Source organism: Nelumbo nucifera, chromosome 1, assembly GCF_055504915.1.
Source record: "Nelumbo nucifera cultivar China Antique chromosome 1, China Antique-T2T, whole genome shotgun sequence".
Lineage (NCBI taxonomy): Eukaryota > Viridiplantae > Streptophyta > Magnoliopsida > Proteales > Nelumbonaceae > Nelumbo > Nelumbo nucifera.
In genome coordinates, this window is record NC_142649.1 from 41,161,474 (window position 1) to 41,187,984 (window position 26,511).

The following is a 26,511-nucleotide window of genomic DNA, read 5'->3' on the forward strand; positions in this document are numbered from 1 at the left end:
CTCAAATCAGAGATTCATACAACTATAAGTTGCTTCAGTTATTGCTGAGTTATTGCTGGGTTATTTTTCTGATTTGGGGAGCTGTTAAAGTACTCGAAACCCCTCTATATTTGCTCTACTGTTCGACTGATGCTGGACTGATTTAACTCAGAAATTTCTGGGTTATTTTCTTATGTTGTTGGACTGCCAAGTGACCGAAACTGGTTTAGACTCAGTGGTACGAGTCTCTACTTCAGTTCAGCTACTTCTTGGACCTATACGGAGTGCTCTTGAAGTGATTCCTAGTAGTTAACAGTGGGGTATTGACTGCTGCATACATAGTGTTTGTAAAAAGGCATCTTAAGTACTGTGGACTGTATTCTTACTCTCTTTGGGAAATTATTGTTGGGAACCAAGAATACATAGTGTTTGGAGGTCTATTGGTTGTTTCTTGAAGGCTGAATCCGGCCTTCTTCTTCTTGAAAGAGCTGCAACCAAACTTGGTTCTCACGGCTGTCAGGACCGAACTGAGTTTGTGAGTTGCTGTGTTTGTTGCCGATTCAACTCAATCTGAGTTCATCAAAATCAGTACACTAGTGGAGGCTTGTCGAAACCCTAATTGAAGTTTTTTTACATAATGGACTTCTCAGATATTGAGAGCAAGAGTACTGCTGAATATGGACAAACTTTGGGAAACCCAACTGATTCTTTGTTGGTTGTAACCACAGTTAAACTGGATGGAACCAACTATTTGGCATGGTCACAATCCGTAAAAATTCATATTTGTAGTAGAAGAAAGTGGGGGTTTATCTCTGGGAGCAAAAAAGCTCCCCTAGAGGATGATCCCTCTTATGAGAAATGGGTGCAAGAGAATTACACCGTGATTGGGTGGCTCGTGAATTCAATCCAGCCACAGAGTAGTCAACATTATCTCTGGATGAACTCGGCTAAGGAAATTTGGGATAGTGTTGCAGAAACCTACTCCCATAAACTGAATGTAGCCAGAGCCTATAAACTAAGGAGTGATGTGAAGAATCTAAGACAGGGGGAGAAATCCCTTGCGGCTTATTTCTCAACCTTGAAATCTCTGTGGCAAGAAATTGATCTGATAGAGGTTGTGACATGGGATACTCCCAATGATGCAGAAACCTACAGGAAATTAGTTGAAAGGAACAGGGCTTTTGAGTTCCTAACTGGGCTAAACCCTGAATATGGCATCACAAAACAAAATATTCTGTCCAAGGAAAGTGTCTCATTATCACAAGCATATGCCTTAGTCAGCAGTGAAGAAAGCAGAAGATGGAGGTTGTCTGTGAAGAAAGCAGAAGACGGAGGTTCAAGGAGTTGGCACTAATGCATTTGCAAATATGGGGGTTAAACCTAAAGGAGTTATAGGGGCTCCTAGTGGCACTGGAAAGAAGGAGGTTGTCTGTGAATATTGCAAGAAGCCGAAGCACACCAAGGACAAGTGCTGGAAATTACATCCCGGGCTTGTTCCTGTTCAATTCCAGAAGAAAAATGATAGTAGGAAGACAGGGAGTGCAAATGCAACCACGGGTACAAATGCTGAAGTTGAGTCTGCCTGTGCACAGTTGGCAGCCATGAAAGTTGAGTATGAAAAGTTTGGAAAGATGATCAGCCATCTTGAAGGAGTGACTTCATCATCCAACCCTTCAGGAAATTCAGCCACCACTGCATTTGCTCACTCAGGTATAAGAGCTTCTGCTAACCATGCAACCACCTCAGATAATCCTAAGACCCCTTGGATCATAGACTCAGGTGCTTCTGATCACATGACCAACCTTTCCACTTTGTTTGTTTCATATGATTTGCTTCCTGGTCGTGACAAAATCACCTTAGCCGATGGCTCTCTTGCCTCTATTTCTGGCAAGGGAACTGTCAAGGCTACGGACTCCTTACTCCTATCTTCCACCCTTCATGTACCTAGATTAAATACCAATTTGTTATCTGTAAGTAGCTTAACCAAGTCATTGAATTGTTGTGTAACCTTTTTTCCCTCTCACTGCGTTTTTTAGGATCTGGAGTCTCGGAAGGTGATTAGGAGTGGCCATGAAGCGAATGGAATATACTTGCTTGACACTCTTGGACAATGCCTTGATCATCCTAAGAATGCTGCCTTTGGATCTACCTTGTCAGAGTTTGTTAGTCGAATCATGTTGAGTCATTATCGTTTGGGTCATTTGCCTTTTTCTGCTTTAAGTCATATATTTCCTGAATTGTTTAAGGGAGTCAGTGTGTCTAGTCTTAATTGTGAGTCTTGTCAGTTATCAAAGCATTGTAGAAACAATTACCCTTTGAGCAATAAAAGATCATCTTTTCCTTTTAATATTGTGCACTCTGATGTGTGGGGGCCTTACCACTTATCTTCTATGGAGGGCTACAGATATTTCATCATGTTTATTGATGATTTTTCTAGATTCACTTGGATATACCTAATGAAATCTCGTGAAGAAGTTCCAAGACTTGTGAGGCAATTTCATGAATTTCTTTTAACTCAGTTTGATACCAGAATTAAGATTTTCATATCTGACAATGCAAAAGAGTATTTTGAGAAGAGTCTATCCTTGTATTTCTCTGACATGGGAGTTATTCATCAAAGTTCCTGTGTTAGAACCTTCGAACAGAATGGAGTTGCTAAAAGAAAAAATAGGCATATTGTTGAAGTTGCAAGGAGCCTTTTGTTTGCCTCACATGTTCCCACAAGATTTTGGGGTGATGTTGTTCTCACTGCTACCTATCTCATAAACCGTATGCCATCTAAGGTTCTAGGGTTTAAATCCCCCTTCAGTCTTCTTCATCCAGACAAGGATCTCTTCCCGATTCCTCTCCGTGTGTTTAGCTGCACCTGTTATGTTCACATTCCAAGTGTCCAGAGACATAAGTTTGAACCAAAAGCCCACAAATGCAACTTCCTTGGTTATTCCCCCACACAAAAGGCTTACTGTTGTTTTGATCCAAAGACTAGCACTCGATATGTCTCAAGGGATTTACCTTTGATGAACTTTCTCCTTTTTATGGGTCCTCTCAGGAAGGACATTGTCAACAGGGGAAGAGTTTGTCACAAGTGTTTGCTCTTCCTCTCCCTGTCCCAGTTGAGTCTCTTGATGAGCCTGTGTCCTCACCAAATGAATCAAGGGAGGACCAGTCACTTCATTCTTCTTGTCCTAGTGCTCCTATCTCTTTACCTCCTCGCCCTACCCACAATCCCAAGGTGTATCAAAGGCAAAGGTCCAGGAATGAGCAGGTTGTTTCCCTTACAGCAGATGAGCCTCATACACTTCCAATCACAGATGAGACAACAGGTGTTGTTTTAACCTCTTTGGAACCATCTTTCCCGGATCTTGATGTTCCTATTGCTGTTAGGAAAGGAAAACAGAAGTGCACTGCACACTGCATTTCCAAACATCTTTCTTATGATCTACTTTCTCCATCATACTTTTCCTATCTCTCTTCAGTTGCTTCTAACCCTATTCCTAGGTCTGTGTCAGAAGCACTTGAGATTCTAAAATGGAAAGATGCCATGAAATCTGAAATGGATGCCCTACACAAAAATGATACTTGGGAAGTGGTGGATTTGCCTGAAGGAAAGGATCCGGTTGGTTGCAAGTGGGTCTTTACCATTAAATACCGGGCTGATGGGACTATTGAGAGGTATAAGGCCAGACTGGTTGCCAAAGGCAACACACAGACGTATGGGATTGATTACCTGGAGACCTTTGCTCCTGTTGCTAAGATGACATCTGTGAGGGTTCTCTTATCTCTGGCAGCTCACTTTGATTGGCCCCTTTATCAGTTGGATGTAAAGAATGTGTTTCTGAATGGGGACTTACATGAGGAGGTCTATATGTCTCTCCCTCCAGGAATGTATGGAAGTGATATGCAAGGAAAGGTATGCAAATTGAAGAACTCTTTATGGCCTCAAACAGTCTCCTAGATCATGGTTTGAGAAATTTAGAATAGCACTTGTTAAATTTGGCTATACTCAGACACAGTCAAATCATACTTTCTTTGTGAAGAGAAGTGAATCTCTGGCAGTATATCTCATTGTGTATATTGATGACATTGTTGTGACTGGTAATGATGCCTCAGGAATTCGTGCTCTTAAGTCTTTCCTTCGTACAGAATTTGAGATTAAGGATCTGGGGGAGTTGAGATACTTCCTTGGCATAGAAGTTGCTAGATCCAAGGATGGGATTCGTATCTCCCAAAGGAAGTATGTCCTTGACTTGCTCTCTAAAACTGGGAAGATGGGTGCTAGACCAGCTGCAACTCCTATTGATATGAGTCACAAACTTTCTGCTTCAGATGGGACATTGTTGGAAGACAAAGGGGTCTTTCAGAGACTTCTTGGGAAGCTCCTGTACTTGTGCATGACTCGGCCAGATATTGCATATGTTGTCAGTTGTATTAGCCAGTACATGCATGGCCCTCGAGATACTCATATGGCAGCTGCAGAACAAGTTTTGTGTTATTTGAAAGGCTCTCCAAGAAAAGGGATTCTGTTTACCAAGCATGGACATCTGAAACTTGAAGCCTATACTGATGCTGACTGGGTTGGAAATATTGATGATAGAAGATCTACTTCAGGGTATTGCAGTCTGGTGGCTGGTAATGTTGTCTCTTGAAGGAGCAAGAAACAATCAGTTGTGGCCCGATCCTCAGCAGAAGCAGAATATAGGGCCATGGCACATGGAGTCTCTGAACTGTTGTGGCTAAGGTCATTGATGGAAGAACTCGGGATTGATTATGACAAGCCGATGATGTTGTACTGTGATAATCAGGCTGCCATCAACATTGCCCACAACCCCGTACAACATGATAGAACTAAACATATTGAGGTTGATAGACACTTTATTCGAGAAAGAGTCTGTTCGGGTGAAGTCTGTCTTCCATTCATTACTTCTGAAGGACAATTGGCAGATTTCCTCACCGAGGGTATTCCCAAGGCAAGGCTTCAGCATGACACTGGCAAGCTGGGCATGATTAACATCTATGCTCAGCTTGAGGGGGAGTGTAGAAAAGATGGGCCAAATGGCCCATAGGCTGTTACTCTATGTTATCTTTATGTTCTTCTCTGTAATGGACCTTTTTCTGGGCCCATACTCTTCTATGCTCTGTTTTTGTAATTTCTTGTCCAACCAAGGACCTCTCTTGTAATTACTCAAAGATTAACTTAATAAAAGTGTATTAGAGTGTTAGAGAGAGGTTTAGTTCGAACCTCTCATTCTCTAACCCTCCTTGCAGCAGCTCTCTCTCTCTCTCATTCTCTAATCTTCTCTTGTTTGTTTTTCTGGTTTCTTGCACAGTCCCATACTTCTAGGGCTGTTTTTCAACTCTTTCTTCTCTGATTAATCTGAAACCAAAAGGTATACAGATCTGAACTTTATCAGCCTTTAAGCACAAGAAAGACTTGGGGCTCCATCAAAAAATATTTTTGGAAATGGAAGCACCATATAACCTTCCCTTGGATCCAAAGTTCAGGAAGGAATCTGCAACAACAAAACAGGTGAGCATTGACCAATCACCATAACAAGTTTTAAGAAAAAATGGTATTAATAATTTGTGCATGATAGGTTCATAATTTATAAACCAAGGACCATTACCTAATTTGGTCCCAGCTATTCAAGGTTTTGGGAAAGGTGAACTGGATGCAGGCCAAACCGTAACTTTTGCACAAAGTGGCTGCTCTTGTCAGCACAAGATTACCATTGCACCAAGCAACGGCCCCTTCTTGAAACAACAACTCTATAGATTGTATTATGTGACAAAAAGAGGATGCAAAAATGGACAAATGAGGTTCCCTTCATCAGCCTAGAAGAAGCCACCTACTGCATTTTCAATCTCTGTGAAGATCAGTCTGTACCAAGTGTGTAAGGCACCACAAAAATCCTGACCTATATCTTGCATACCATTGAACTCTTGACAACCCAAACCAATGAACTCCACTTCTCCAAATGTAATCTATAGCCATTAAACAACCTACGCCCTGCAGTTAGAACCTCCAAAGCCTCTATCTCTGAAAAAAGCAGAGGAAGCTCCCCTGCCCAAACTTCTGACTGTCAGGTTGGACCCACAAAACCAATAAACCATCAACCAACCTTATAACTTCACATGGCTCTGAATAGCCACCAATAAATCTGCCAACAAGGCTTCTGCAGAGGAAAGCCTTCTTAAATGGCTTAAAGAACAATATCAAAGTTAAGTTCTATGCAAATCAGTGGGTGCAAAGGGAGTTATGGAACATATGGTAACAAGTTTAAAAGATAACAAAGAACGGGGTCAGCAGTATGTCACAGCTTGCCTGAATAGAGCTACAAGGAAGTTGGAGACTAGAGGTTTCATGGGCTTTCTATAGATTTCTAGTCAAGCCTGGATTCTAGAACCTTCCAAAGTCATCTTGAAGAGTATGGAGTTCTGTGTACAGAACTTTCTAGAGTCATCTTGAGTCTTCTTGCATTGTGTGGAATGTTGTAGAGTAATGTGGAGTAGTTTTGAGTCTAGAATATGCTACCCTTATCTTTGCAAATATCTAGACAAGGAATATTCTAGGAAGATGCCTAGAAGGTTCCACTTGAGGAGGTGCAACATGTGGTTGATATAATAGGGTGGAAATTTGTGGCTAGGATAGGGAGGTGCAATGTTAGGGTAAGGAGGTGGAAAATGAACGGTTAGGATTGCACCCCAAAGGAGGTGGGAGTGCCTATAAATAGGACCCCTCCTCCATTTTTCCAAAGAGTCCCCTAAGAGAGTAAGGAGTCCAAGAGTGAGTCTTGTACCCTTATCGTTGAGTTAATAAAGAGTGCTTTTGAGCTAAACCCTTGTGAGTTCCTTTGTCTCTTAAGTCTTTAGCTTTGCCTTTGTGTGAGAATTGTGAGTGGGCCACTTGGTCCAAGAGCCAAAGAGTGTGCTCAAGGAATTAAGCTGACTTGTGGAAGCAAGGAGTGCGACTGCAAGGCAGACGTGGCTAAGAAGGAGACCAGGCATGTGACAAGTAGCTACACAAGTACCATAAAGAAAATTATCAGCTAGCTGCAAGACCTAACCACATTAAAGTGAAGAAGGAAATGATCCCAATAAAGAAGTTGGTAATTTCTTCTTATAATCTCCCAAGATCCAAAACCCCAACACCATATGGAATATCATTCTGTAAAAAGGATTCACGTTATTTCCAGAACCATTAAATCAATATAAACAGAACTTCAAAATGGAACTCGTGGTGGAGTGTCAACTAACTCAGAATGTAATATTGTTTATCCATTTTGTTTATCATGACTGCAACTAATGTAATAGCAGGAACTCAATTACTTGATGAAGCAAAATATGCATAAAAATTAGGGACTTAATGAATTCACTCAGAAAATGACTCTCAAGTAATACTGTAATAGTCAACCAACCAACTAGCCCAGGCATATCTAGTAACACTTTTGCAGGAATGCTTGCAAATTATAAAACATATGGATATTCAGTTTACTCGTACCCATAATCCAATTTTATGTTTAACCTGTCGAGGAGAGTTTCTATGGTGAGATTAACTTGTTTTAATCTCAACCAAACAGAGGAATGGGTGTTTTCTCTTCTTCTCAGCCTACAGGTTTTCTTTTTCTTTGCTGAAACTGTGTTCTAACAGGTTATAAAACTATATTGATGAAATTCTCAGATACATCAATTCAATGGATTTTCTAGGCATTTGACAGTGAGGATCTTCTCACAAGTTAGGTCAGGTCAATCTCAACTTAGCCATTGAACACATATTTTGCTCCTGGGCTCCAGGAGTTGGGCTAAAAGGAGGTAACACTTTACTTCAACATTTGTAATTTTCATTGATTTTTTGGACAAGATGAGTGTCAGTCCTGAACTTGATTTGTATTAGGGGTCATGGGTAAGATTCCCCCCTCCCCAAAAAAAGGAGCCTAGTTGTGTATCTTTCTATGGTTTGTGAAAGTTTCCCAGCATGAAGTCTATGTTGAGAAAAGGTGGGATAGAATTAGAAAAAGTTATATAAATAAACTTGGTCATGTGGAATGAAAACCACAAAAAGCACTGCATAAACAGCTATTTGGTGCAATTCAAGGCTATTAAAGTACAAGATAAAGAACATACACTAGAATTTGGACCCCCACCCCCACTGGCTCTTTCTCTTGTGCTTCTTTCTTCAAAGTTTTAACTCGAACCAGTCCCTTAGGCCTTCCTTTCCCTGTCAAAGAGATTTAGTGCAGATCAATTCCTCCTAGGGTTGGTAGTTTTTGTTGGGAAGCATTTTTGGAAACAATCAACACTAGTGATCTGATCCAAAAGAAGAGAACCAAGACATGTTTATCCCCTCACAGATGTTTTCTTTGTAAAGCTGATGGGGAGACTGGTTTCCACCTATTGGTGTCACGCCAGTTTGCAAAGACTATTTGGGAATGGGCTTCTTCCCTCTTCGGGTGTAATTGGACCCCTCCATCGAACCTGCAGAGCCTTTTTCCTTCTTCTTTTTTCAGGTGGCATCGGAAAAGGGGTAGGACTATGTGGAGATGCCTAAGGGCTGCAGTATGCTGGTCTCTATGGGAAGAAAGAAACTCTAGGATTTTCTCCGAAGTGGAGAGAAGTGCTGAAGATTTGAGAGAAATGATCTATATAAGGGTGGTATAGTGGCTGAAATCATCAGATCTATTCACAGATTATATAGTGGATGATCTGTTAAGGAATGGGGAGAGATTGCTAGATGCGCCCAGGTCCAAACAGGACTGAGCTTGTCTTGGATCCCTCCACCCTCTGGTTTTTTGAAACTGAACTTTGATGGTAGTAGTAGAGGGAACCCTGGACATTCAGGGGATGGGGGTGTGTTTAGGGCATAGTTGTCAAGGCGACACCTAGGCGACAAGGCACCCTTGAAGGCTCGCCTTGTCTAATCGCCAAGCAGTTTTCTATTGTGTGTTATAAAAAACTTTTATGTTCTTAATTTTTTGGGGTTATAATTATAAAATAGACATTTTTAAACTAAAATATTCATTCTATGTGTTTATATACTAATTTCTTTTTATTATTTTCTTATTTGTTAGTGTTTAATCAACACAAACATTGTTAAATGCTGTATTAAACCCTCAAAGACTTCAAACCCTGAACCAATAAGTAAGGAAGAATATAAAATGTTGTCCAATCAACACATTTTCTTCTTTTTCTTTACTAATTTTGTGTGTTTATATACTAATTTCTTCTTCTTCCGCCTTTTCTTTTCTTCTTTTCCTATAACAGAAATAGGGGTTCAACCCCTATTTTTTTTTTAATTTTCTTTTCTTTCTTCTTTTTCTTCTCGTGAATATGTTGGAATATGTTGATTTTCTATACCATGAAGTTTATACTTTTCTTATGAAAATTATGGATATTTATAAGGAAATATGATTATGGAACCTAGGGAACTACCCTAGGATACATGTTTTTACTTAAAAAAAAAATCCATCGCCTAGGCGACGCCTAGGCAACTAGGCGACAAGGCGCCCCCCCTGTCACCTAGCCTCACCTTGGCGCCTTGAAAACTATAGGCAACAAGGCGCCCCCCCTATCGCCTAGCCTCACCTTGGTGCCTTGAAAACTATGGTTTAGGGATGAAAATGGGAATGTTTCAGCCCTATTCTCAGATCCAATTGGGGTGGGTGATTCTCTTAGAGCTGAGATCTATGCAGTTATGGAAGGTGTCCAAAGAGCAAAGGAGATGAATATAAGAAGACTTGTAATTGAAGGGGATCCGGAGGTTGTTGTAGGGTGGCTGAATAAAGACAATACTGGATTATGGAATTACAACAATGAAAGGAGAAAGTTTAGATGGCTGGTTAAAGACATGGAAGTCAAGATCAGTTGAGTGAAGAGATCAGCTAACTCGTTTGTTGATGGGTTAGCTAAGCAAGGGGTGGCAAGGGAATCTATGTTCTAGGCTCAGTTGAAATTTTAACTTCTATTCTTGGGGGCTCAAGCCTCAGTTGGGGAGATAAGAAAGTTTATCTCCTTTTTAATTAATATTTCTGATTGATTAATGAAATGTGTTATTGATCAAAAAAAAACATGGTTTTAGGTAGTGAGAAAAGCTTTGAAAGTTTATGTTATACAGAAATCTTTCCTGTATATTGAGTGGACTAGTTTTTTTTTTTCTTTTTTGAAGGTAACTGCAAGGTTGTTTCCTGACCTCTATGCCTTGTCAAACCTTAAGAATGAACCTGTTGCTTGGGTTGGTGTGCTTTCAGACTTGGGTCTTTCTTGACACTTTGGTTTCAAAAGGGGTTTGAGAGATAACGAATGTGTTTCCCTAATGCTTTTGATCTCAACCTTGGAGAAGGTCCAATTAGACCAAAATTCAGCTGACAGTAGAATCTGGTCCCCAGCCTCAGACGGTTTATTCTCTTGTGCCTCTTTCTTCAGCCTGCTCACTCACTCTGAAACTTTGGAGGTGAACTTCCCAGTGAGAGAAATCTTGTGCAAATCAATCCCTCCTAAAGTACAAGCCTTCTGTTAGGAAGTGTTCCTAGGGAAGGTAAACACTTGTGATGTGCTACAGAAAAGAAGCCCAAACAAATGCCTCTCTCCTCATGTGTGTGTCGTTTGTAAGGCTTGTGGCAAACCCTACCCCATTTACCCTTATCCTACCCTTTTGTTTCTTGTATTTGGGGATATTTTTGTTCTCTCTTTGGATGCAGATGGGCTCCCCCACAGGATGTGGTAAGTCTTTTTAGCCCTGCTTTCCTAAGGCAACAGAAAAAAAGGGGAAAGTGTTTATGGAAGGCAGCAAGAACTGATGTGGTGTGGACTACATGGGAGGAAAGAAATATGTAGAGAAGATGGGCCGAATGGCCCATAGGCTGTTTATCTTTTATGTTCTTTGCTGTAATGGGCCTTAATCTGGGTCTATCCTTTCTTATGTTATGTCTTTTTAATTTTCTGCCCAACTAAGGGCTTCTCTATAAATTACCAAAGTTTAACTTAATAAAATAGAATTAAGGGTATAAGAGAAGAGATTATGTTCGAATATCTCTCTCTCTCTGAACCCTAGTTGCCGCCATCTTCTTCTTCATCTTCTCCCTTCTAGAATTCTGATTTCTGCTATTTTCTTGACTTTTTGCATCTTTCTAAACAGTCTATTAGCGTAGGGGTATTTCTGTCTTTATACTTATGTTGAGGTTGCTGATCTGTAATATTATGTTAGAACTAGTGTCCCTTACTTAATAAAGGGCACTTGTGTCTTTCCCATTATATTAATAATATAAAAACATGTTTGGCCGAATGGGAGAGTAATTGTTTCCCTAATTCGAACCAGACTTTTCTTCTCTCCTTTTCTCCTCCTTTCTCTCTCTCTTTCTTCCTCTTTATTCTTGACTGTTAACAAACAAACAGAACTCAAAGGCAGGCCAAATTATAACATGGTATCAGAGCTCAACTAAGCAACTCGGATCTGCCTAGATTTCTGTTCTCTGTGCACTCAATTTAGGGTTTTCCCTTGATTTCCCTGCCATCGATTGGAGATCAGGGAAAGGGCTGAAAATGAGTGATCGCCCTCTTCCCTTGGAGGTTTCTATGCCTCCAGTTGTGTCTTGTGTTGTCGGTTGCTATGGTTTCTAAGCCCTCCCCAAATCGATGTAGGGCCGATTCGTGTGGTGCAGTGGGTGTCTTGTGTGGACTGATTTTCTTCTCGTGTGGTTGTCCTTCAGGTGATGAGGTAAGAGATTTCTATGCATATTTTCTGTTATGAATCAAATAGGAAGTATGTTTCAGATCGTATGATGGGATTTCAGACTGTAGTGTGCTAGGGTTTATGCTGTTTTTTGTGTGATTCGAAGAAGTGGTGCTCATATAGTGGTGAAATTTCAGGTAGCCGTAGGGTAGGGTGTGGTGTAACGAGTGCAACTTTCAGCAATAACAAGTGCTGAAACCAGTGTGATCAAGTCGTGTGCAGTGTGCAGAATTCAGTGATAACAGAATTCAGCAATGGGAGATAACAGTGATAGCAAATCTAATGTGATGATACCTACTAACTACCTGAATGTTCAAATGACCTCCATTAAACTGAATGGGGAGAATTATGTCCCTTGGGCTAAATCTATTGAAGTTTTTCTGAAGGCAAAGAAGAAGGCGAAACACATAAGAGAGGAGAAACCCTCCACTAATTCTCATGAGTATGAAGATTGGGAACAAGAGGATGCACAGATTATCACATGGTTATGGAATAGTATGGAACCCAGGATTAGTGTAAATTTCATGTTTCTTGACACTGCCAAAGATGTGTGGGACCATGCTAAGAAATTGTAATCTGGTCAAGACAATACAACTAGGGTATATCAGCTGTATCAGGAATACTTTAATCTGCAACAGGGCAATCAGAGTCTTGAGGAGTACTATGCCAGTATGAGAAACATCCGTAATGAGTTGAATGTTTATCACCCCCTCACTTCTGATGTCAAGATTCAGCAACAACAGAGAGAACAGCTTGATGTGACTTTCAACAACAATAGAGAGAACAGCTTGATGTGACTCGATTTTTGGTGGGGTTGAAATCTGAGTATGAACCAGTACGGGCTCAGATACTAGGAGGATCAGCTCTTCCTTGTTTAGAAGAGGTGTTTGCTCAACTTCGGAGGACTTCTATTAGATCTACTGAGAACTCTAATGTCTCAGACAGATCAGCCTTTGCAATGTCGAGAGGTCGTGGTGTTAGAGGTGGAGCTCGAGGAGCTCAATCTAGCCGTGGTGGTAGCAGTGGTCCGGTATATGGCCGAAGTGGCAGTGGTGGACCTACATATAACCATGGTGGTGGTCGTACTGGAGGCAGAGATTCAGGGGGAGCCCGTGGTAGAGGACGTGGCTCGGGTCCGAGGAGGTGTACTCATTGTGGTATGGATGGACATACCATTAATTATTGCTATGACTTGCATGGTCCACCCTCAACCTGGGCAATTCATGCCATGACTAGTGATACCAGTTCCAGTTTTAGACAGGAGAATGGTTCAGCTGATCAGATGCCTCCTACATCCATAGATGGTCCCGAGAAGGAGATGGTGAGTGTTCCCCGTGATGAGTTAGAGAGGTTTGTCCAATCCACGTCTCAGCAGAACACGGCTACTTTCGCACACTCAGGTATGGCTTGTTTGGCAACCACACCCAATCCTTGGATTATTGACTCTAGAGCCTCTGATCACATGACCGGAACTCTAGGTGTGTTTTCCTCCCTCTCTCATTGCTCAACATCACAATCTATTACCCTTGCTAAGGGTTCCACAACCTCCATTTGTGGTGTTGGTAATGTTGACTTGGACCCTGTATCCCTGTCCTCAGTTTTGTATGTTCCTAAATTTCCGTTTAATCTTATGTCTGTTAGTAAGCTGACCAAGTCACTTAATTGTTCCATTACCTTTTACCCTTCTATGTGTGTTTTTCAGGATCTCAAGACAAGGATGAAGATTGGTGGAGGGCATGAAGTCGGTGGACTATACTATCTTGACGGTGGTGAAAGAACATCAACAGCGCTCCAGTCATCTGTCTCTCCTCTCCAGTGGCACTGTCGATTTGGTCATCCTTCGCTGAAAGTTTTGAAATCTTTGGTTCCTTCGTTGAGTCAACTTTCTGTTTTAGATTGTGAGTCGTGTCAGTTTGGGAAACACCATCTGTCTCTCCTCTCCAGTGTCAGTTTGCTAAGGGTTCCACATCCTCCATTTGTGGTGTTGGTAATGTTGACCTGGACCCTGTATCCCTGTCCTCAGTTTTGTATGTTCCTAAATTTCCGTTTAATCTTATGTCTGTTAGTAAGCTGACCAAGTCACTTAATTGTTCCATTACCTTTTACCCTTCTATGTGTGTTTTTCAGTATCTCAAGACAAGGATGAAGATTGGTGGAGGGCATGAAGCCGGTGGACTATACTATCTTGACGGTGGTGAAAGAACATCAACAGCTCTCCAGTCATCTGTCTCTCCTCTCCAGTGGCACTGTCGATTTGGTCATCCTTTGCTGAAAGTTTTGAAATCTTTGGTTCCTTCGTTGAGTCAACTTTCTGTTTTAGATTGTGAGTCGTGTCAGTTTGGGAAACACCATCGTGTTCCCTTTAATTCTAGGGTTGATAACCGTGTGTCGAGTCCTTTTTCTTTGATTCACTCAGATGTTTGGGGTCCTTATAAAGTGATGTCATACAATGGATATAAATATTTTGTTATTTTTGTTGATGACTTTTCAATGATGATGTGGCTCTATTTAATGAAAGAAAGAAGTGAATTGTTTACCATCTTCCAGAAATTTTATGCTGAGATTCGCAATCAATTTGGTGTTCACATTAAAATTTTTCGTTCTAATAATGGCCGTGAATATTTATCTTCATCATTTCAAGAATACTTAGACCAACATGGCATTATACATCAGACCTCATGTACCTACACCCCACAACAAAATGGGGTGGCTGAGAGAAAGAATCGGCATCTCTTAGAAACAGCACGATCCCTCATGCATTACATGAATGTTCCCAAACCCTTTTGGAGTGATGTGGTGCTTACCTCTTGCTTCTTGATTAATCGGATGCCCACATCTATCCTTGATGGTCATTCTCCATTTAATGTCTTGTTTCCCACCTTGTCTCCGTTTCCACTTTCTCCTCAGGTAATTTGGTGTGTCTGCTTCGTCCATAATCTAGGCCTCGGGAACGACAAGTTAGATGCACGATCCCTTAAGTGCATCTTCCTTGGCTATTCTCAGACCCAGAAAGGGTACAAGTGTTACCATCCTAGTTCTTGCCATTCCTTTGTGTGTGCTGATGTCACCTTCTTTGAGTCAACTCCGTTCTTCTTGGGGTCCGGTGGTGCTTCTTCCTCCTCATCGCCTCCTCCTCTTCCACTTCTAGTTGTCGATCATCTTCCTCTTGTTCTAGCCGTGACTAAGTCCTTGCCTCCAGTGCCACCACCTGTTGAACACCCACCTATCCGTCAAGTGTATACACATCGCCCACGTGTACCGGCTACTACCCCTCCAGCTCCATCACCGTCGACAGATCCGGCTCCAGGCCCAAACCCAGTATCTGATCTTGATCTTCCCATTGCCTTGCGGAAAGGTAAACACACTTGCACCCTTCATCCTATTTCTAATCATGTTTCACTTACTCACCTTTCTGCCTCCCATCGCCAGTTTATCTCTTTGTTATCCTCAGTGGTTGTCCCTAAGGATGTCCAGGAAGCCCTTGCCTCTCCAGGGTGGTGTCATGCAATGGAAGAGGAGTTCTCAGCTCTACGTCATAATCATACTTGGGACCTCACCGCTCTTCCTCCTGGGAAGCAAGTTGTCGGTTGTAAGTGGGTTTATACCGTTAAGTATTTGCCTGATGGTAGTGTTGAGCGCCTGAAAGCGCGATTGGTTGCAAAAGGGTACTCCCAAACCTATGGTATTGACTACACAGAGACCTCCCCGGTTGCTAAGATAGGGTCGGTTCATGTTGTGATCTCTCTTGCAGCTATGTATGATTGGCCCCTATATCAGCTTGATATCAAAAATGCCTTTTTGCGTGGTGATTTGCTCGAGGAGGTCTACATGGAGCAACCACCTGGGTTTGTTGCTCAGGGGGAGGATGGTAAGGTATGCAGACTAAAGAAGGCTATATATGGGCTTAAACAGTCGCCTCGAGCATAGTTTGGTAGGTTCAGTGAGGTGGTAAAGAAGTTTGGTATGAAACAGTGCCAAGTTGATCATTCCGTTTTCAGTCATTACTCTCCGACAGGAAAAATACTATTGGTGGTGTATATAGATGATATTGTTATTACCGGGAATGATAAAATGGGCATTGACAGGTTGAAGACTTTTCTACAGGAACATTTTCAGACAAAGGACCTTGGTAAATTGAAATATTTCTTGGGCATAGAGGTAGCAAGATCTAAACATGGTATTAATTTGTGTCAGAGGAAATATGTGCTTGATTTGCTGGAAGAAACAGGTTTGTTAGGTGCTAAACCAACTGAGACACCTATGGAAAGAAATACTAGGCTGAGCAGTGATATGGGTGAAGTGTTTGAAGACCCTGGCAGATACCGGCGACTTGTAGGTAAACTGAACTACCTAACCATTACTCGGCTAGACATTTCATTTGCGGTTAGTGTGGTAAGTCAGTTCATGCAGAAACCTTTGGTTCCTCATTGCATTGCGATTTTAAGAATTGTGAGGTATTTAAAAGGAGCCCCTGGTCATGGTTTGATATACAAAAGTGGTGGAAAACTTGAAATAGAAGGGTATACTGATGCTGACTAGGCCGGTTCTCTGTCTGATAGGCGGTCTACCACAGGTTATTGCACTTTTCTAGGGGTAATCTAGTGACATGGAAAAGTAAGAAGCAGACAATCGTGGCAAGAAGCAGTGCAGAGGCAGAATATAGAGTTATGGCACATACTGCTTGTGAATTAGTGTGGCTAAGGAACCTTCTACAAGAGATAAGATACGACATTAGTACTCCAATGAAGCTCTATTGTGACAATCAGGCTGCAATTCATATTTCTTCTAATCCGGTGTTTCATGAAAGAACCAAGCACATTGAGGTTGACTGTCACTTTGTGAGAGAGAAGGTGCTGAATGGAGTGATAGACACTACATACATTAATACGGGAGACCAGTGGGCAGACTTATTTACAAAATGGTTGAGTCGGGGAAGAGTGGACTACATATGTAACAAGCTGGGATTATATGATATATACTCACCAGCTTGAGGGGGAGTGTTAGGGTAGGGGTATTTCTGTCTTTATACTTATGTTGAGGTTGTTGATCTGTAATATTATGTTAGAACTAGTGTCCCTTACTTAATAAAGGGCATTTATGTCTTTTCCATTATATTAATAAAAAAACATGTCTGGCCGGATGGGAGAGTGATTTTTTCCCTAATTCGAACCAGACTTTTCTTCTCTCCTTTTCTCCTCCTTTCTCTCTCTCTTTCTTCCTTCTTTCTTCCTCTTTCTTCTTGACTGTTAACAGACAAACAGAACTCAAAGACAGGCTGAATTATAACACAATCCTTTTCTCTCAAAGGCTATTTTTCTTCTTGGTATCAGAGCAGGCTCGTTTTTCTTACTTTTTCATCTTTTTTTTTCCCATACAGTGTGTATGGAGAACTGAATCGTATGAATAGTTAGACACCTTTTTCAGCCCAGTTATTAGTGGTTTCTGGAGAGAGGACTGACTTTGTCGCCCCCTTGACAGATTTAGGGGTGTTGCCCGAAACCCTAATTTTCTAGATAAATCTAATTGCGGGCCCCACAGGGAGTTTGACCTGGGCGCTCAGTGACTGAAGGCTTTCTTATTCTCCTTCTTGAAGATCGAATCAAGTGGTTTGGTGTTCTGTGAAGTCTACAAGGAGCGGCTGACTTTTCTTTGTTTCTCCCAGCTTCCAGGTGTGACACAGATTTCTGGTACGGCTGCATAGAGGTTGGCTCACAACACAATTTTTGTTCTGTCTTCATTTGGTGTTTTTCGAAGTTACTTGAAATCTTTTTTGAGGTGTTTAAGAAGATGAACCCATCAGACATTGAAAACAAACATGTTGAATCCGGACAGGTTCCAAGAGCCTCTGTAGACTCTCTACCAGCTATGACCATAGTCAAGCTGGATGGAACTAATTATCTGGCTTGGTCACAATCAGTAAAGATTCATATTTGTAGTAGAGGCAAGTGGGGGGTTTCAACTCTGGGAGCAAAAAGGCTCCTTCGGAAGATGACCCATCATATGAAAAGTGGGTGCAAGAAAATTATATTGTTATTGGGTGGCTTGTAAATTCAATGCAACCACAGATTAGTCAGCACTATTTGTGGATGAATTCAGCAAAGGAAATTTGGGATAGTGTTGCTGAAACCTATTCCCAAAAATTAAATGTGGCCAGAGCTTACAAGTTGAGAAGTGATGTGAAGAATTTAAAACAGGGGGAGAAACCATTAGCTGTACACTTCTCAACACTAAAGTCTTTATGGCAAGAAATAGATTTGATAGATAGAGGTTGTAACCTGGGACACCACTAATGATGCTGAGACCTACAGAAAACTGGTTGAGAGAAATAGGGTGTTTGAGTTCTTGACAGGACTAAATCAAGAGCATGATATTACAAAACAAAATATTATATCCAAGTATAGTGTCTCAATGTCTCAGGCATATGCCTTGGTAAGTAGTGAAGAAAGCAGGAGACTTGTCCAGGTCCAAGGGGCTGGTCTTAATGATCACTTTGCTAATATGGGAGTGAAACCAAAGGGGGTTGCAGGAACTCCAAGTAGCTAAGGGAAGAAAGAGATTGTCTGTGAATACTGTAAAAAGCCAAAACACACTAAAGACAAGGGCTGGAAATTGCATTCTAAGCTACTACCACTTCGGTTCCAAAAGAAGCCTGATAATAAAAGGGCAGGGAGTGCTAATGTTGCTGTTGGTTCAGATAGTGACAGGTACCAAACTGAAGAGATGTCGGCTAGTGTGCAGTTAGCTGCTATGAAGGCTGAATATGAGAAGTTTGGGGGGATGATTAGTCACCTAGAGGGTGTGACCTCTTCTTCCAACCCTTCAGAGAACTCAACCTCTTCTGCATTTGCTCATTCAGGTATACGGGTTTCTGCCAATCATGCAACCATTTCAGGTAATCGTAGGATCCCTTGGATTATTGATTCTGGTGCTTCTGATCATATGACCAGTCTTTCTACTTTGTTTGTTTCATATGATTTACTTCCTAAACATGACAAAATCACCCTGGCCGATGGCTCTCTTGCCACTATCTCCGGCAAGGGAACCATCAAGGCTACAGACTCCTTGGTTCTTCCTTCTGCTCTTCATGTTCCTAGACTAAATACAAACCTGTTACTTGTAAGTAGCCTAATTAAGTCATTAAACTGTTGTGTAACCTTCTTCCCTTCCTATTGTGTTTTTCAGGATCTGGAGTCTCAGGAGGTGATTGGGAGTGGCCGTGAGGCGAATGGAATATACCTGCTAGATACTCCTGGATAGTGCCATGAACAGCCCGAAAAAGCTGCTTTTTGGTCTACATCTACAGAGTCTATCAGTCGAGTCATGTTATGTCATTTTCGTTTGGGTCATCTTTCTTTTTCTGCATTGAGTCATTTATTCCCAGAACTGTTTAAGGGAATTAGTTTGTCCAGTCTTCATTGTGAGTCTTGTGAACTGTCAAAACATTGTAGAAACAGTTATCCTTTGAGTAATAAAAGATCTTCTTCTCCTTTTAATATTGTGCACTCTGATGCGTGGGGGCCTTACCATTTACCCTCTATGAGTGGATACAAATATTTTATCTTGTTCATTGATGACTTTTCCCGGTTCACTTGGAGATTTTTGATGAAATCCCATGATGAAGTTCCCAGACTTGTGAGACAATTCCATGAATTTGTCCGACAATGCAAAAGAATATTTTGAGAAAAACTTGTCCTGCTATCTCACTAATTTAGGGGTTATTCATCAAAGCTCCTGTGTTAGGACCCCATAACAGAATGGAGTTGCTGAAAGGAAAAATAGACATATTGTTGAAGTTGCAAGGAGTATCCTATTTGCCTCACATGTCCCTACAAAATTTTGGAGTGATGTTGTTCTCACTGCTACCTACCTTATAAACCGTATGCCATCCAGGGTTTTAGGTTTTAAGTCTCCCTTCAGCCTCCTTCATCCGGACAAGGATCTTTTCCCCATTCCTCTTCGTGTCTTTGGCTGCACCTGTTATGTACATATTCCAAGTGTCCAAAGACATAAATTTGAACCAAAAGCCCACAAGTGTATCTTCCTTTGTTATTCCCCCACACAGAAGGGTTACTGTTGTTTTGATCCGAAAACTGGCACTCGGTATGTCTTAATGGATGTCACCTTTGATGAGCTTTCTTCCTTTCATGGTTCCTCTCTGGAGAGACATTGTCCAAAAGGGGAGGATTTGTCACAGGTGTTTGCTCTTCCTCTTCCTGTCCCAGTTGAGTCTTTTGATGAGTCTAATCCTCCTTCAAATGAATCAAGGGAGGATCAGTCACTTCACTCTGATTCCAGTGTTCCTATTCCTCCCCCTTTACCTCATCACCCTCTTTTTAATCCCATGATGTATCAAAGGCAAAGAACCAGAAATGAGCAGGTTGTTTCCCCTACCACACATGAGCCTAATGCACTTCTAGTTACAGATGAGACAACAGGTACTGTTACAGCTCCTTTGGTGCCATCCTTTCTAGACCTTGATATCCCCATTGCTATTAGGAAAGGAAAAAGGAAGTGTACTGCACATTGCATTTCCAAACACCTTTCCTATAGTTTGCTCTCTCCTTCATATTTTGCCTACCTTTCTTCTGTTGCCTCTAACCCAATTCCCATGTCTGTGTCAGAAGCTCTTAATATTCCAGAATGGAGGGATGCTATGAGAACAGAAATTGATGCCCTGCACAAGAATGACACTTGGGAAGTGGTTGATATGCCTAAAGGGAAGGATCCAGTAGGATGTAAGTGGGTCTTTACTATAAAATATCATGCTGATGGCACCATTGAAAGGTACAAGGCTAGGTTGGTTGCAAAAGGCTATACACAGACATATGGGATTAATTATCTAAAGACCTTTGTCCCTGTTGCTAAGATGACTTCTGTGAGAGTTCTTCTATCTTTGGCTGCACACTCAGACTGGCCACTTTATCAACTGGATGTAAAGAATGCTTTTTTGAATGGAGAATTACATGAGGAGGTTTATATGTCTCTTCCTCCAGGGATGTATGAAACAAATATGAAAGGAAAGATCTACAGGCTGAAGAGATCTCTTTATAGACTCAAACAGTCCCCTAGAGCATGGTTTGAAAGGTTTAGGGCTGCCCTTGTTAGCTTTGGCTATGTACAGACACAGTCTGATCATACACTCTTTGTGAAGAGGAGAAGATTCTTTGTTGTTTACCTGATTGTGTATGTTGATGATATTGTTGTGACTGGTAATGATGTCTCTAGAATTAATGATCTCAAAGCTTTCCTTCATACAGAGTTTGAGATCAAAGATCTAGGGGAATTGAGATACTTTCTTGGCATAGAAGTTGCTAGATCCAAGGATGGGATTCTTATCTCTCAGAGGAAATATGTTCTTGATTTGCTCACTGGAACAGGGAAGATGGGTGCTAGACCAGTTGCTACTCCTATTGATATGAGCCATAAACTCTCTACTTCAAATGGAATATTGTTAAAGGACAAGGGAATCTTCCAGAGACTAATTGGAAAACTTCTTTATCTATGCATCAGTCAGTTCATGCATGCCCCCATGGTAGCAGCAAAACGAATTCTGTGTTATTTGAAGGGCTCCCCTAGAAAGGGAATTCTATTTGCCAAGCATGGCCATATGAAACTTGAAGCCTACACAAATGCTAAATGGGCTGGAAACATTGATGACAGAAGATCTACCTCTGGGTATTGTAGCTTGGTGGCTGGTAACATTGTCTCTTGGAGAAGCAAGAAACAATCTGTTGTTGCTCAATCTTCAGCCGAAGCTGAATACCGAGCCATGGCACATGGAGTTTCTGAACTATTGTGGCTTAAATCATTGATGGAGGAACTGGGTATTGAGCATGATAAGCCAATGATGTTATACTGTGATAATCAGGCCGCCATCAACATTGCTCACAACCTAGTGCAACATGACAGAACTAAGCATATTGAAGTTGATAGACACTTCATCCGAGAAAGAGTGGCTTCTGGTGAAGTGTGTCTACCTTTCATCACCTCTGAAGGACAGTTAGCAGATTTCCTCACCAAGGGCATTCCCAAGGCTAAACTTCAGCATGATACTGGCAAGCTTGGCATGATTGACATCTATGCTCAGCTTGAGGGGGAGGGTAGAGAAGATGGGCCGAATGGCCCATAGGCTGTTTATCTTTTGTGTTCTTTGCTGTAATGGGCCTTAATCTGGGCCTATCATTTCTTATGTTATGTCTTTTTAATTTTCTGCCCAACTAAGGGCTTCTCTGTAAATTACCAAAGTTTAACTTAGTAAAATAGAATTAAGGGTGTAAGAGAAGAGATTATGTTCGAATATCTCTCTCTGAACCCTAGTTGCCGCCATCTTCTTCTTCATCTTCTCCCTTCTAGAATTCTGATTTCTGCTATTTTCTTTTGACTTTTTGCATCTTTCTAAACAGTCCTTTTCTCTCAAAGGCTATTTTTCTTCTAAATCAAAGAATTTTCTTTGAAAAAATACAGATCAAAGGAGGAAGTCATTGAAGCCATAAAAATCAGAGCTGCTCATTGCGTGATGACCGTGGAACTATTCAAGAACTTCCCCACAAATGACATTCTCAGGAACTAAAACGAAGTGGCACAAACAGATGTACCAAAAGAAATCATGAGAGTGGAGTGGAAAACACCTGCATTAAATAAACTAAAACTAAACTTTGATGGGAGTTCCTTTGGCAACCCAGGAAGGGCAGGTATAGGGGGTGTGTTTAGAAATCATCAAGAAGTTGCGGCACTATTCTCAGGACCAATAGGTATTGGTGACTCAATTCAGACTGAAACTATGGCTCTCCTACAAGGCTTAAAGCTGGCTGAGTGGATCGGGGCAACAGATTTAGAAATTGAAGGAGATTCACTACTGTTCATTTCTTGGGCAAAGCAAATCACTTCAGCACTTGGAAGCTAAAATTTATCTTTAGGGAAATTGACCTACTTGCAAGGAGGTTCAATTATCAGGTTGTTTGGGTGAAAAGGACTGCAAATGGTTTGGCGGATACCCTAGCAAAACAGGGAGCAGATAGACCTACTTTGTTCTGGGCAATGTTGTAATAGTTTGTAGCTTGGGTTATTGCAGTGCTGATACCTATCTCTTGTACCTTAACATTATCATTGAAATTAATAAAGACTTATTTGCTAATCAAAAAAAAATAAAAAAGGTAACTGCAAGGTTGCATTAAAAAAGGGGAATTTAGGATAACATTCAGAATAAAAGCATAAGCCTTCACCAATTAATTGATTAATCTCCTCAACATCCTTATGTACTAAATGCCACTTCATGCCAATTGAAATATTTTGGAAACAATGATGACAGAATAGTTACCTAAATTCAGACCATATCTCAGATGCAAAGCCTGCCGGAAAGAACTTCCGGCAGGATCGAACAAGGGATGTCACAGTCTCAAAATGTCGTTGCCTCAATCTCCACCCTTCAGGGCCTGTGTTTCTGTAAGAGAAATGCAAATGTCTAGGTTAAAATCATATACAGCTTCATAAAACTAGGACAATAAGCCAGAAGAATAAAGGCAATATGATTGCATTAATGGTGAATAGATTTTTTGTTAAAATTATATACAACTTAATAAAACTAGAACTAGAATCCAGAAGAATAAAGGTCAAATTATTTTTTTGACAATAGCATTACTGGTGAAGAAATTTCTATAAATGATAATAAGGCTCAGTTTGTTCGCACTTTGCAGTGAAAATTCCATTTCCATTGGTGTAGATGTATGAGAGTGCTGTTGTGTGAGTAGTCTATATATACAACTCAATAAAACTAGAACTAGAATCCAGAAGAATAAAGATCAAATTATTTTTTTGACAATAGCATTACTGGTGAAGAAATTTCTATAAATGATAATAAGGCTCAGTTTGTTTGCACTTTGCAGTGCAAATTCCATTTCCATTGGTGTAAATGTATGAGAGTGCTGTTGTGTGAGTAGTCTATTTAATTGAGGGTATTATTGTCCTTTTATATGTTTCTTGTATAGTTGTATTAAGGGGCTTAAATGTAATTGATGCACTCCAGTATAAATACAAATGAAAAGGGGAACATCCCCTTGTGAAGGGAATGATGTATCATATTCTGTAGTCCCTGTTGTATTGTATTTTCCTTCTTGTTATTTTCTTCTTTAGTCCTATGAGGGCTTTTGTGAAATATTTATTTTCTTCTTTAGTCCTGTAAGGGCTTTTCTGTAAATATCTTTTATTTCATATATATATATATATATATATATATATATATATATATATATATATATATATATATATATAGCTGGCTCTTGGGGTGGGGTCGATTGATTCAGTTTTTCACCCCAGAACTGTGTTTTCTTCTCTTGTACGAACTGGTTGTATGGCATGGTATCAGAGCAGGTTGCTCTATAGACTGTATGTGCGACATGTTCACTTACTAATTTCTCAAGCTTGCAGGTCTCTGGACTCATCAACTGAAGATAGGGTTGTTTTGATCAGCCCTAAACCTGGGTTACCCTGTTCTGCAATTTCAGCAAGAGAAGACCTAACAGAACTCTCCGGAAAGGCTTATGTTTGAAGTGAAAATTTACTGGCTGTGTCACCCAGACCAAGTTTACCTATTCAGAAAGTTACAGTGAAAGAGGACAAGTATTGGGGGAGTTCTGTTCTCCTCTCTAGGGTGGCAGTTTCTGAAAACCTGCACACACCAGGTTGGCGAATCCCCTCTTCTGTTCACTCAGATTGTTTTTCTTCTTCTTGGACCCTAGATTTGGTATCGCCCTAGGGATTTCCTACTACTCAACTGCTCTGCTGAAGTTCTAAATCAGTTCTGGGGCGATTCTATTCCTCTCTTCAGTTTGGCAGCCTGAAACACTACTGAGTTGACTGTCAACACTAGGAACTACCAAGTTGGATCTGTTCTGGCATTTTCTTGGAGGATTTCAATTCCTCTATAGAGAGAAACATTTCTAGACTGTGCTACTGAAGTTGGGTGATTACACATATCCTCTGGACCGGTTTTTCTGCTGTTTCTCTGTATTGCTTGCTGTTTTTTTTATTATGAGAAATTCATTTGTTTGGATGTTGGGGTCTTGATTTCAGCATTTGCATTGTTTCTGGAATCAAGTGTAGTGATTAACAAGCTTGGCAATTAAATACCAGTGCTGTAATTTGTTTCTCTGGACTATTTTTCTTGGACTGAAATGGCTGAGAAGGTAAAAGTTATTACAGTGAAGTTTGATGGAATCAACTACAGTATGTGGAAGTTCCATTCAACTTCTTTGTTGAAGGAAAGGGTCTTGAAGGCTATTTGAATGGAACAGTTAGTAAACCTGATGAAACAAACACTAAGGCCTTTACACAATAGAAACTTGACAATGGGAAATTAGTCTCCTGGATTCTAAGGTCCATTGTACCTCACATTTCTGTTCCCATGAGAAGATTGCGAACAGCCTATGAGATGTATTTCCTTTGAAGAAGGTTTATCATCAGTCCAACCTGTCAAGATAATATCAGATTGAGTCTGAGATCTTTGCCTATTGCCAAGGGGATAAAAAGATACAGGAGTACTATGCAGGCTTCACTGATGGGTAGAAGATGAACTGGTTAACACTGACCCCTCTGATACCCCAAAGTGTGTTAAGTATCTACAGAAGCATTGTTAGAATAGAAAAGAACTAGTTCCTTATGAGACTAAGACCTAAATATGAAATAATCAGGTCTAATATCTTGAGTAGAGGTACCCTTCTAGATTTAGACTCTATGATGGAAGAGTTGTTGAGGGAAGAAACCAGACTCATGACTGCTACAAACATAGAGGGGAGGCAACTTGACTCAAGGGCTGAGACTACTTTCATTGCACACAGGAATAAGAAATCTGGTGGAAAGGATTTTTCAAAGGCCCAACGTTATGAATGTAAGGGGTTTAGACATATAGCTTCACACTACATGAAGAAGAATGTATGCACTTACTGCAAACAGCATGGTCATACCATTCCAGACTGCCCAATTTGTCCCTCCAAGGGTACTATGAAGAAGAATCAACCACAAGCTTATCAGGTGTCTGAGGGTCAGACAACCGATGCCTCTACTGCCAAAGGTGAATCTTCTACTCCCATGAATAAGGAAAAAATATGGCAACTAGTATCCTCTGCTACCTCATATGCCTTTTCTGCTATTGGCCTATCTGGTGAGTTCTCTGGTTACTACTCTTCTCCCTCTCATGCTTTTTTTTTATCAGTAACTCACAGATTTTATTAAAATTAGAAGAGAAAAAGCACAGGTACAAGAAGAGGGAGATAAACACTCTAAACTCACCTAATCAAAACAACAAAACAAGAGAACAATTACAAGATAGCCCAGAACAAAGAGTCCTTATATACCCCTTGTTTAGCTAATCCATCAGCAAAGGAATTAGCACTGCTTTTAACCCAAATCAACTTCACCTCAATGTTCTTGGTTAACCAATTAAATTTCCTCTTCTCATTGCTGTAGTTCCAAAAATTAGCAGTATCATTTCTCAGCCAATCCACTACCAGTTTAGACCGCCTTCTATGACCAAATTGGTGATTTTCAGTTCAATTTCCCTTTGAGTTCCTTCAATAACAGTTGAAATCTCAGCTTTAAGAGAATCACCCAAACCAATTGCCCCCGAAAAGAGAGCAATTATCACTCCCTCCTCACTTCTTAAGACACCCCCAATACCTGATGGACCCAGATTACCCATGCTACTTCCATCAAAATTAAGTTTAACAAAACCACTGGGAGGAGGAGTCCAAGAGGTTAAGGATGTGCTTTGACCGGAGCTGAACTTGCAATTTCCTTCCAATTTCTGAGCAAATCAT

The 26,511-nt window shown here is 40.8% G+C and overlaps 1 protein-coding gene across 1 annotated transcript in view; it reads right to left on the bottom strand.

The window, feature by feature from the left end:
• The window catches only part of PA200 (proteasome activating protein 200), a 99,160-nt gene that overhangs the window by 60,522 nt on the left and 12,127 nt on the right, over positions 1–26,511 (bottom strand). The window contains exon 4 of the mRNA XM_010246525.3: positions 23,019–23,141. Within this exon, the coding sequence (XP_010244827.1) occupies positions 23,019–23,141 (123 nt within the window). The remainder of the gene's footprint in view (positions 1–23,018; positions 23,142–26,511) is intronic.